Here is a 12,435-nt window from a genome sequence, read left to right on the forward strand (position 1 = left end):
ATCTCTCTATGTTGAATCTGTTGCTCATGTTGGATAAATCATGGCCCACTATCAAGTTGTTTGGCTGAGGCTACAAAAATAAAAGCTATTCCAATTCAAATAAAATAGAACATAATTACCGTAGATTGTTAAAGGTAAGCTCTGTGTCTACACCTTGAAGCTTTCTCTCTCTGGTTCTTTTCCTGAAAAGAAATCCCTCTGGACAAACAAAAAACGTTTCATAACATATAAGCATTAAATAACCATGAGACAGGACAACAGATTGTGATAGAAATTGTAATCTTACTTTGATCAGAGAACTTGTTACAGAAGGCAGCCGCTTACCAACCGGGCTCACTTCTCAGGAATCAGCCCTGACAAACAGGTAGAGAAGCATTTTATACTTCAGTCTGCCACATTATCACATCATTACATCATGCACGTTTGCAGATGAGGAGACATCCATGGCTCCAGCCTTATCAAAATATGACACTTTGTTCTTAGTTGAAGGACACCGCTTTCATTCCATTCCCAAATCTTTGCCACATACAGAATGAAGATGATCATTGTATATCTGCACAGAGAAACTGTCTTAATTAGATAAACTACTGGGGAAAACATCAGTTCTGACATGCAACAGGCAGCTGATATTAAGGGGAAAAAAACTTCACACATCATCAATAATAAATATCCTTACAGATAAAATAAAATACATTTTCATGAGGTTGTGGGAAAAAGTAATGATAAATGGTGTTAAATGATGGGAACAACACCAGCATTTGAAAATAATCACTAGGATTGGTTGTCAGGAAAATGATAATCAACACAACCCAAATTTCACAGTGTTCCACCTCAAGCAGCAAAAGGTGAAATTTCTACGCCGTTCCAAGAGCTCCAAGTCCTTTAAATAATTAAACTTTTCTGCACAGACATCTGTTGGGGAGTGGATGATGGATGATTCAGGGATGTTACTGTTTTAGGCTGTGATCTCCAACAATGAAATATCCCTTACATTTTGAAACTTGTGGGAAAAATTCTTAACAAACCATCTTCTGTATTTAAAAGACCATTTTGAAGTCTCAAATTAACCCCTATTATTTTATATATATACTGGATACTGGATCAGTCTCGGGTTGTAAGCTTAACCCCTACATAAACATTGTTACACCACACAGCTCCAAGAGTCAGGTGGTTACTGCTTTTTAGTAAAATTACTTTTTTTTTATTTTTATTATTATTATTAAAAACAGTGACTAAGTAATGAATTCAAAGAATTAGAATGCATCCTAAGACCAGAACAGTAGTGAGGGGCATGACAGAACAATACGATATGTGTCTCTTGGGTGTGTTTGTAATCCTACTATGGTAAAAAATAATTAGCACCTCAGAAATCTGCATATAGGTGTAAATGTGTTTTTATTTTCAGGTTTTTAGCCTGTTAATTAGATCAAAATGTCCCGATAGCAGCATGAAACAGCACAGTTCCCAAAAGAATATTGCTAGGAAAATAAAGGTAGTTTGTAACTGGTCAAATCACCACTGTAAATCATTCATTTAAATCAACCTACCAAAGGTAAATCTGTTCTGGCCTAAAATCCCTAAAATCTGCATCCACTAGTTATCAGAGACCTTTCCATGCAGCTTTACAGAATGATCACAATACCTTGAAAGTATTAGCAGCTCATTGGAGATTTTCACTAGAAGCTTAGATTTCAATATACTTTAAAAGTCAATGACTCGATGCAATCAGCTGGGCTTTCCTTAGACATAAAATGTTTATCTAGACTTTCTGTATAATTTGATCAAATTGACATGTTGTGAATTGGTGCTTTATGAATAAACTGAATTGTTTTGGGTTTAATTGACATTATGTAAAAAAAATAGTATGAAATTGAAGGATTTTTTTAGTTCAGTCCTGTTTACTCTGGTAATGCTAATTGCAATTCAAATAAGACGGTCGACTAATATTTTTATGTTATCAGTATAAATATTATATATATATATATTTTTTTTTCTTCAACATAGACAATTACTCAGTCCAGGGCAGTCTTGAAGACGGCATATTAGCGGCTCCAAAAGGTTTAGAACAGAGGTTGTGGGGAGTTAAATCACATCCGATCAGAGTATAGTGCAATCTATTTGTGAAATATTTGCAAAACTTTAAAGGTCATGTTAACATAAGCTCCTCAGTCAATATGACAATTCAGGGTCAAAAAAATAGTTTATTCCCTGCCTTGTGCTGCTTTATCAAATACAATCGGGATAAAATGCATTAAGTTTATGGTTGTAACTTGATACCTTTTAGAACAAAGGTATACATTCTTTTGCAAGGCACTGTGAATTTTAAAGACGTATACTGCTGATATGCTGTTTGTCTTTAAGATTTGCATTAGAATGTTTTAGGCCTTTTTTCACACTGCCTTATAAAGATAGGTGCAGTCTACTACTTAAGACTTATGTTCTGTCGGTTCGTAAAATGCTTCTTCCTGAGGAATGTGACATTGGAAACCCATTCCTCCCAGGTTCCATTAAAAAACAGTTTCCAAGGTGACATATTTGACCCCGAATGTTGTTTTTGTGCTTCAGTACTTAGATAAAGCACACACACATTAATAGGTTAATAATTTAGGAGTCATTTTAAGCCAAAAGCCATAAAACAGCAAAGTCTGGTTTAAGTGTCTCACTAATTAAAACCATGTTTATGGTGTCCGTGTCTTTCCAGAAACACACTCAGCCCCGCCATCGTCTTCCCTCATATGTGGCTCTTGAGAATAGATCCTTATCAGACCTTTGAAATATTTAGAGATTCATGACAGGAGGGTCAGAAGAGGGCCAGAGTTTGTTGTTTCAACGCAGTTAGAGGGGCTGGCCCCAGGGGGCAAAGCCTGGCCAGCGTGGCCTGATTTTGATCGAGGTCTGGGGGGTCTTTGCTTCACCATGGCTGTTTGTTTGTTGTTGTTGTTTGGCTCAGTTTGCTGTTCAAGTGTAGCGACTGTGTGGATGAAGGGGTGAGGAGAAGGAACAACAGACAGATTGTGGGAGGTATAGAGACATGGGGTTAAAGGTTTAGTGATGCACTGATGTAGGTCGAACAGTTTGTGCTAAAATGGCAACAGGTGTGAGAACTGACAGCTTTATTCTGACTGAGGTCTTTGGTTTTTGTCCAGTTTGTTCTTTTTGACTCATTTGAACTTGCAAAAACAGATTCAGGTCGGTTTCTTTTTTGAACATTTCATTTTTTGATATCTCAATTTGATTCATCTCCATTTTCAGATTGCAAACCCAGAAGTAAAATTTGCCTAACTGTCACATGGATAAGTTTGTTTGGCATTCAGTTCTGAGATGTAGTTAACCACATAGAAAAATATTGAGAAATATATTTGTTGTACTCATTCTAGGCGATTACCAGACCTTCTTAGAATCCATGGCTGGGATGCTAGATAGGACCCCCCTGGGGATTCCATCATTCAATTAGAGGACTTTAATGTCCATGTGGGAAACGACAGGGACACATGTAGGGGCGTTATTGTCAGGTCTGAACAGTGTTTCATTATTACTGGCTGGCGTTATTGGACTTGTGTGCAAGTAATGGATTATCCAACTGGATTGGCAGACTGGGGTGGTGGTTCCAATTCACAAGAAGGACCAGAGGATGGGTTCGAACTGTAGGGGAATCATACTTCTCAGCCTCCACTGGAAGGCATATGCCAGGGTGCTGAAGAGGAGACTTCAGCTGACTGTCGAACCTTGACTTCAGGAGAAAGTCTGGTTTTCACTCTGACTGTCTGTAAAACACTGGACCAGACGAGCTCTAGACCCTCTGCAGGGGGCTGGAGGGTTTATTGTAGTTTGCCCAACCAGTCTACATGTACTTTGTGGGCTTGGAGAAGGCATTTGACTGTGCCCCTTGTCGTGCCCTAGGAGCTGCTCCATGAGTACAAAGTTGGTGCCCTTCTATCAGAGTCTGATCTGCATTGCCGGCACTAGGTCGGACCTGTTTCCATTGCTGGTTAGATTCCAGCAGGGCTTCCCTCTTTTACCACTCCTGTTCATATTTAAAAATAGGCTTAACCCCAAAACTGTTCCCTCTGACTTTCATTATCATATTTAAAAGAATAATTAATATTTTTATACCATTCTTTGTAATCGGTGGTAATATTTATTAGAAAGAAAAAGGTTTAAAAATGTTGACTTCAGATGTCTCCCATTCTATGCTTACTGGCCTCTGTATTCACATTTGCAGGTACTCTGCACCTGAACAGAGTTAATGGGTTGTGGAAACAGTGAGAGTGTTCTTCAGGGTCTTGTCAGGCTTTCATCTTTGGTATGTAGTGAATTTTGGGGTCAGGGATAATGGACTTGGGGCAACCAGAGGTGAAGAGGCATGAAAATAGAGGGGGAGGTTTCTGGATAGACAAAATGTAGATGGTGTTTGTTTTCAAAGATAGCCCCAAGACAAGAAGCAGAAGTGTACATGGAGCCCCATCCTGAGCCATCTGTACTTAGTATATGAGTTACAGGTGCCAAAGAATGACTGAACAGTACCTGAAAAACTGTGGAGATTTCCAATTGAATACTATGGAGGCTACACCACCCCTGTAAATTTTCTAAAATTATGAGTAACATGTACATTGTGCTAAAATGCGCCTGATTTCATGAGCATGTGGTGCATTAATCAGCTTTTTCTTCCGCTTTTGGACGCTATCTCCCCTCTGATCTGAAGCAGCAGGATGCTGCCTGTCAGCCTCTATGAGAAATCACTGTTGAGGTTTGAGCCTCAGTCTATTGAGATAAGAAGAGAGAAGGTAGAGCCCTGATTGGATAACATGCCAAAATATGTCGCTTCCAGTGAGGCTAAACCTCTTGGAGGGTCTATAGAGCAGGGACGGGTCATGAAGCTGGTTGCTTGATGCTGATCGGCAAACATACCTAAGGATTTTTGACTTACAGTGGCGAGACAGCGAGAAGGTTGTCCTCAGGAGTCGAGAGGGAAAGGTGATCATTCACTCCAAAGATCTTATGCTGAGCCTCCTCTTCACCCTCCCTTGTTTGTTTTTTTAAGAGAGCAGCAGCCACCACTGCTGAAAATGTAATGTCACACTTTTCTCATAAAGATTGAGAATATTAAACCTAAAAAATACAGAAAATCTGGGATCTCTACTAAAAACTGAGTTTTCAGAAACCATCTTACAGAAAAAATTTGAACTTTTTATGTGGAGTAGAGACAGCAAGGGAGTGTCAGAAAACATGAAGTCAGAGGGCTTGGTCTTCTCTGATAAAGGGAAGTAATGCAACATTTCTAGGCAGGTGATGCAAACCTGCACTGGATGGATAAAAAAAACGAATTACTCCCTCTCCATACCACAAAAGAGGGCTGTAACATCTTGGCACTGTGATCATGGAGGATGGAGAGTGTCAGGTATTGAACCCCCAATCCACTGTTGCTACCTTGGGTTAAGGAATACACACACACTCAAACAGATTAATGAGCATAGCTATCATAGCTATAACTATTTTGAGACATTAGCGGTGGATTCCAACGTAAGGGAGCAGCTGAAAGAAAGAAAGAAAATTCACATATTTTTGTGAGCAGGCTGGAAACCACTTGCTAATATTATATTAAGACTGAAGCTTCCATTGAAAGAATGTATTGAAGCTAAACAAACAAAATACATTTTTTGGTCTTTAATAAATTTTTTAAAGAAATCTTCCTTTTATTATGATTATTATAAAGAAAAGCTTTTTTTTTCTAAAACGTTTGCTTGCATTTGGGACTCTGAACAAATAGCATTTTTTGGACTTGGACATTAAAATATATGTATGTTCTATTAATTGGTGATATCTACTGCAGGACATTTCTTACTGATCATAAAGTGGGATTTTGTATCTGCTTTGATGGTCTAAGATAATCTTTCTCATCTAATGTAAAGAAAGATGATGAAATTATTGCAATAAATAACTATCAGCAGCAGGTTGAACAAATGTAATGGAAATATGTTCTATAAAACTGAATAACACTTGAGAGTTTTTATGCTTATCTAAGTCATAAAAACTGCCCCAAATCCAATGTTAGTGAATCCCTTTTTTCAAATTTCTCTGTGTCATTTATTTCATTATTCTGATACATTCTCCACTTATTTTGTTTTTTTATTTAAAGAGGGAAAAAAAGCTTTTAGAGCTTCATTTTAGCTCTTATGGTGCACTGAGAAAATGTCCTCATACACAATTTTATTACCATGGCTCAAAAGAGAAAAAAATAATTAAGTAAAAGAGAAAAAAAAGTTATGTAATCCCTTTGCTCTTGTGTTCCCCTCCCTCTGCTCCGTCCTCCAGCCCACTCACCCTTCTTTGGTCTGCATTCAAACTCTTTGCGTGCTTTGGAGGTCAGAGATTGAACCGTTAACTGTCAGAAAATACGTACACCGCTGCTGAAAGTCTTCAGGCGTGTTGTCTCCTGCTGCTGCATTGCATAAATGTGCACCATTTGGGTAACTGGAACTTGATAGTTAATCTTTCTGATATGCGATCCATTTAATTCACGTAGACAGATGCAGAATCTTATGCCAGTTTAAAATGCTAGAGCATGAAATAAACCTTGTTTTACTAATCAGCACTGCTGATGATAAAATAACCATGTCTGCCAGATGAAGCAAAATTCATAACAGCTGTTTCTACCTCACAACTGATGGCATTTAAAGCAGATTTATTGGTCAGATTGAAAACATTACCATATGGAACATGATATTCTATGTATTCAGACCCCCTAAGCCCATCATAGTATCAACTCACTGCATAAATCTCAAACTAAGTGAAACCATATTTATACCAAACTGCTTTCCTGCTGTTTTTGAACACCTAAGTGTTTAAATCAATTTCACAAATATTTTAAGGGTTCTGCCCTGATTCTTCAGGCTTTCTTTTATGTAGACTATTAAGTTTAGTTTTGTTTTAAGTAATTATAAAGAGTCCCCCAAACTACTTCTGCATTCTTCACTGGGCTCAGGCTGTTCTAAAAAGAATCAAGAGTTTAAGATCTAATTTTCCACCTGTTTCACCCTCCTTTCTTTCCATTTACTAACTCCCTCCACGGGACATTTGATATAAAGGACATAAATATCCACTGCTGACCTTTACCAAGTGGATTGCAGAACAGCAGGTTTTCTTTTCTTTTTTTTTCTGGTAAAATGAAAGTAAATCCAAGAAGCAGATAAGACAAAACCAAAATGAATAGGCGATAAATATAAGAGTAAATTTGACAGAGAAGATTGTGGAAAATCAGAAAAAGGGGAAAATGAAATCTAACCTAAGCTGACCTTTAACATTATAGTTATTCTTTAAGTCCCCAATCAGATAGGAACACTTTCACTTCAAGTTAACCGATAGTACAAGTTCATAATCATTGGTTTTGGTAAAAAAAAAAAAGTATTTGTATTTTGCATAATAGAAAAGCAATTGATCCAAGAATGAGATCATGCATGCTCCATATGCTCCAACTGGAATTTTGAATAAAAAAAAATGAAAACAAGTTTTTTTTTTTTATAAAAAAAAAATGAAAACAAGTTTTTTTTCAGCACTTTAAAATTCCCTTTCTTTGCTTTCTGTAGATTAAGCAAAAATCCATTAATTTCTTCTTTATGGTTTGAATTTCAAAATAAAATATGCAGTTTTCCCAATGAATTCCTTGTGTATATGAAAGGATTTTAAGCCTTATTCATTATTACTATTATTTTAAATGATTTTTAACTGAATCCATTTTCACATTTAACATCTACAGGTTTTGCTTATCTTAATTGGTTTAAAATTTTTTTGAGAAAATCAGTTGATGTCAGTCAGCAGTATAAAAAAAAAGCTTAAGGCACTATTGTTTTCATCTGTCAGTTTGTTTTTAATACAGACAGAGAAAAAAAAACAACTATTCACAGACAAAAATAAAGCAGACCAAATTAACCCAGATCACATTACACTGACAATTAAAGGGGAGGGATGTTCATGTTGTTGTTTTTCCAGTCAGATGTTTTGTTATGTGACCAGTTCTTTCTACACATCCTGTGGCAGACCATGGTGACCAAGCAGACATCAAAAAATGCACAACTGGCAGTGAAAGTTGATCATTTTTAGTCCAGGAATTTAGCGCGAGCTGGTTCTGATGGTTTTAGATCCCATTCAGAAAATGGGATCAAACTTTGAATCTGAATAAATGAACTATCACACATAATTATGCACATTTTATTTTCTCTGGAAGAAGATCTTTAAGCCAAGAGCAGCTAATGTTTACTCAAGGTTTGTCATCTTGGAAAATAATGAGCTCAGAGTTTAGACAGAACCCAGCTTTAAAAACATCATTCTAATATTTCATGTGTCGTTTTTTTTTTTTAATGATTATTCTTACTGTCTGTATTTATTCCCTTTTTTATCATAGTGAAATATTTGTATGGTTAAAAATACAAAATTTTACAATTTTTTGTTATATTAGATGTATGCATAGAAACTGTATAATGAATATGCAGAATTTCAATACTTGCATTGATATTTGTTCAAGATTAATTTATTGAACTTTTATTTTTTAATGGCTTCTTATAGCAGCAGTTTTGAAATATTAGGGTAAAATTTCCAGTTCTGGTGCAGTTTGATCTAGCAGCAGTTTGATCTAGCAGCTGTGTGAGCATATCATGAGGATTGTGGAGCACAGACTTAACATGCAAACCGCCTTTTGTTGCATTCCCCCATTATGGTTAGAGTTCTTCAAATGTTGCCTACATCACTCTGTGACAGGCTGACTAAGGGGGCAGAGGTGAACATTTGGTGTAGTCAGGTGTTGGAGGATCTCTGGAATTTCAGTGAGGAGGACAGGGAATGCAAGGAATGCTGACCATGAGTGAGAATATGAGGGTGGGGTCCCTGCAGGTCTGGAGGTCAGATAAGATGACTTGCACACCAAACCTGATACAACCGTCCAAATTTTTGAATCCATTTTTTTATAATTTGCAAGTTGTCATTTGGGAGATAAAGTAATCATCTACTCTATTGTGAACTTTTAATGTTGATTTTTTAATACTTAAACAGTTACTTAAGAGCTTTAAAGTCTTTTTGAATGCTTTTACAGGAGTTAAAAATGATTCAATGAGGAATTTGCAGCCTGCTTGATGCATATTTGATGGAGCCGACTTTGCAAGTGTAATGACCGTTATGTCATTTGACAGGTTAGGGCAGGTCTTCCAGTCTTCATTCTTCAGCTGAAGTCACACATGCTTTGCATTTAAATACCAGATTGGGTGGCATGTTTGTTTCTAGGGGGATCAACCCGTTTAAATAAATGACAGAAGCAGTGAAGTAGTCTCATTCTGGATAAGCCTCACAATGAGGTCTTCAATTTTGGTAAAGCTAGCTGGGTGGGAACAACTGGCCAGCAACCAAATTCAATGCAGTGATCCAGTTTCACATACAATCAATCTTAGTTTGTTGGTCTCAGAGTAGTTTAGCTAATCATAGCACATTGCAAACTGATCAGGATCAGTTCTAAAGGTTGCAAATATGAGCGTAGTTAGGCGGGTTGGCTCAATTTTGACAAAATTATAATTGAGCTTTTCTTTACTCAGCAGTATTTTCTATAAACTTACTACAACATGTCTCTCATTCCTTTAATTTTACTATTACATTTTAATTTTCCTGCCCCTAATTCTTCTATTTTCAAGTTGTGGGAGTGTTTTTTCCCCCTCACCTGTCCTAGGCTTCTGGGAACAGAGCCTGACTTGTCCATTAGTCATATTAGCACCTCTGCGTGGGGGCTGTGGCTTACTTATCCTCCTGGCTGATGCACACAAAAGGCTTAGAGCAGCCCACTATTGTCCTGCTGTAAGCTGAGGCTGGTCTGGACCAGAAAACACAGTTAGGTCCCAGATCCTCAGATAAAGGCTCTTATAATCTAGGGTGTTTTTTTTTTTTTTTTTTTACACACCAGATTGTTACACATTCAATATTTTCCTTATTTAAGTATGAACTGGGGGAAAAAAAACTGTTATGATTTATTAAAAAACCACTGTCATTGCACCTTTTTACTGTCAGTATTTTTATAAGAATAAAATACAAAATATATTCTGTACTTAGATATGTAATGTGGAGGATGTATAACACCATAATTTGAAACAACCGTTTAAAATGCCAAACTCCTGAATACTTTATCGTAATATTAAAAATAACAAGTTAGAAATGTAAGTAAAATGTAGATAAATGTGGTTTAAGAAATCTTCTTTTAGCACTCTAATACCTTACAAATAAACATAGCAGGTATATTTTGCGTTATTGGAGTGCAAACACGTAATCATAAAAGTTTATTGTCTAATTGTGTAATAAACCAAATTGTCTATAAATTGTAAGGAAACAAGTGACTAATTATAGTCCACAAGTATTTCTTTTTTTTAACAAAAAAACAACTTGTAGAGGTGTTTATATACAATATATATATATTAATTTCATTCACAGTTGGGGGAAAATATTTTCACAGAAGGGAATACATTTAAAAAAAAAGCTTTCCAGTTTTTTGTTTTTTTTTTACTTTTTAGAAAATCCTGATGTTAAAAAAAAATAAAATAAAAGTTTACATGTTCAACAATGTGGTACTTTTTGAGTTTTAAGTTTAAGCTAGGCTACACTATTTTTAGCTGCTAGCTAGCCAGCTAGCTGTCTTTTTTTTTAAACTCCATGGCAGGTAAAGCTTGATATCACTGTTCAACATAAATCAAGTGATTATTTTAATGTATATTGATAATTAATTTTAAATGAATTTGATCATTCTTCTGTTATTTCAGCCTCTGGAGAAAAATGGGCAAATCTCCAGTTTGACCAGTCTGAATGGACACTCAGAGGACAACACACTAGCTGAAGGTTTGTTAATGTTTTTATTTATTTATTTTTTCAATTTAGTGCTTTTTGTTTAGTGTGTTTGCTTTTCATAGCTGTTCTTAAGGCCGTCACGTTAAAAAGTGACAGTGGCTGTGTGTCTGTGTCCTAAGTGGTGGCTGTAGGTAAGCTTGTTTGTGTGGGGTCGGCTTTCAGCCCTGTGTGAGGATTCCTTGTCTGCACATGTCTCCGTGGCTTTCCGTGATCTGGCCCTGATCCTAAACTAATCCGTTTGTCAACACTTGGAGGACACCTACATATACACAAACAGACTCACACATGTTGGCATTCCAACTTATTTTACACATATTTTTCATCCTTAACACGATCAAGTTATCACCTTTAAATGCCTGAAATACTCTCCCATTAAAAACACATTTCCGAGTACAACAACCTCACTTTTTTTAGTGAAAGATTTGAAACATCTGCCTTTGCTTTAGTAAATCTGCGTAAAAGATGACCCGCTTGGTTTGACATGTGCTTCAAACTACTCAGTCCATCTCCTGCTGCACATGGCTATCTTTAAAGCGCCATTTGTTTATTTTTTTTTTCTGTTTCTGTCCTGTCTCCCTCGGTCTGGGAGGGCTGTAGGGGTGTGTATGGCTTCCCTAAATATTTAGCAGGCCTTGACCCGGGCCTCGGACAAAGCAACCTGTGCACTTCATAATCTGTTCTGGCCCAGGGGAAGAAGTAACCCTATACAACTTAAAACACAAAGATATGTCACATACCGTGCTGTCAAACAAACTATTTATTAAACGTTTTAATTAAGTGATTCTGTCTGTGCATGAAGTAACCCAATAGCCTCTTCAGAATAGAGACACAAAGACGAGTGGGGAGTAAAACAGTTGCTTCTTCTTCGTCTTTACCATTGGTAAATCAGTAATGCGGACGGAAACCGAAAGGAAGGAATAAACCTCTATTAAAACCAGGAATACTGAGATTTTCTACCTGCTTAAAGAAATACAATTTTGTAAAAAAGACAAAAAAAAAACGGTTGTTTTGAATAGTAAATACTAAATACACTAACTGGAAACTATTTTAACCAGATAATTATAAAAAACACTAAGGTTCTTTTTAAAAAGAAGGACCTTTATTAGTGAATAAAGATTAGAAAGATGAATATTCTTTGAACCATGCCGACATTTTATATCTTAGTTCATTTCCTTTATTGATTTATCTCTTTTACTGTTATTGCTAACCATTTATTCTTTCATAGCCACCTGGGGTGTTTTACCTGCTTTAACAGCCAATGTTTTCTCTATTCCTCTGCCTACTGTAAGTTAAGAGATTTAGCGAAGTTCATAAAAAAATTACAATCAGGATTGCTCACAGCTAAATTAAAATATTTTATGAGTGAACTTGTCCAGGTGTGATTCAAAAAAACTATATGTGAGAAGTGAATGATAGAAAAATGTCTTCCTTTTTATACTTGACTGTTCTTGTAGCAACTTCCATTTAATTTGCTTAAATATCTGACTTTGAAAACAAAATGTGATAAATAATGGTTGAAGTACTTGAGTGTTTAATAATTTCTTTATAACTATAAAATGGAAGTAA

General features: G+C 36.2%; 1 protein-coding gene across 1 annotated transcript in view; it reads left to right on the top strand.

The window, feature by feature from the left end:
* The window catches only part of akap12 (A-kinase anchoring protein 12), a 48,686-nt gene that overhangs the window by 13,691 nt on the left and 22,560 nt on the right, over positions 1 to 12,435 (top strand). Inside the window, exon 2 of the mRNA XM_015400942.1 lies at positions 10,785 to 10,860. Within this exon, the coding sequence (XP_015256428.1) occupies positions 10,785 to 10,860 (76 nt within the window). The remainder of the gene's footprint in view (positions 1 to 10,784; positions 10,861 to 12,435) is intronic.

The sequence above is a fragment of the Cyprinodon variegatus genome, unplaced genomic scaffold (assembly GCF_000732505.1).
Source record: "Cyprinodon variegatus isolate N-32 unplaced genomic scaffold, C_variegatus-1.0 Scaffold1163, whole genome shotgun sequence".
NCBI classification, from domain to species: domain Eukaryota; kingdom Metazoa; phylum Chordata; class Actinopteri; order Cyprinodontiformes; family Cyprinodontidae; genus Cyprinodon; species Cyprinodon variegatus.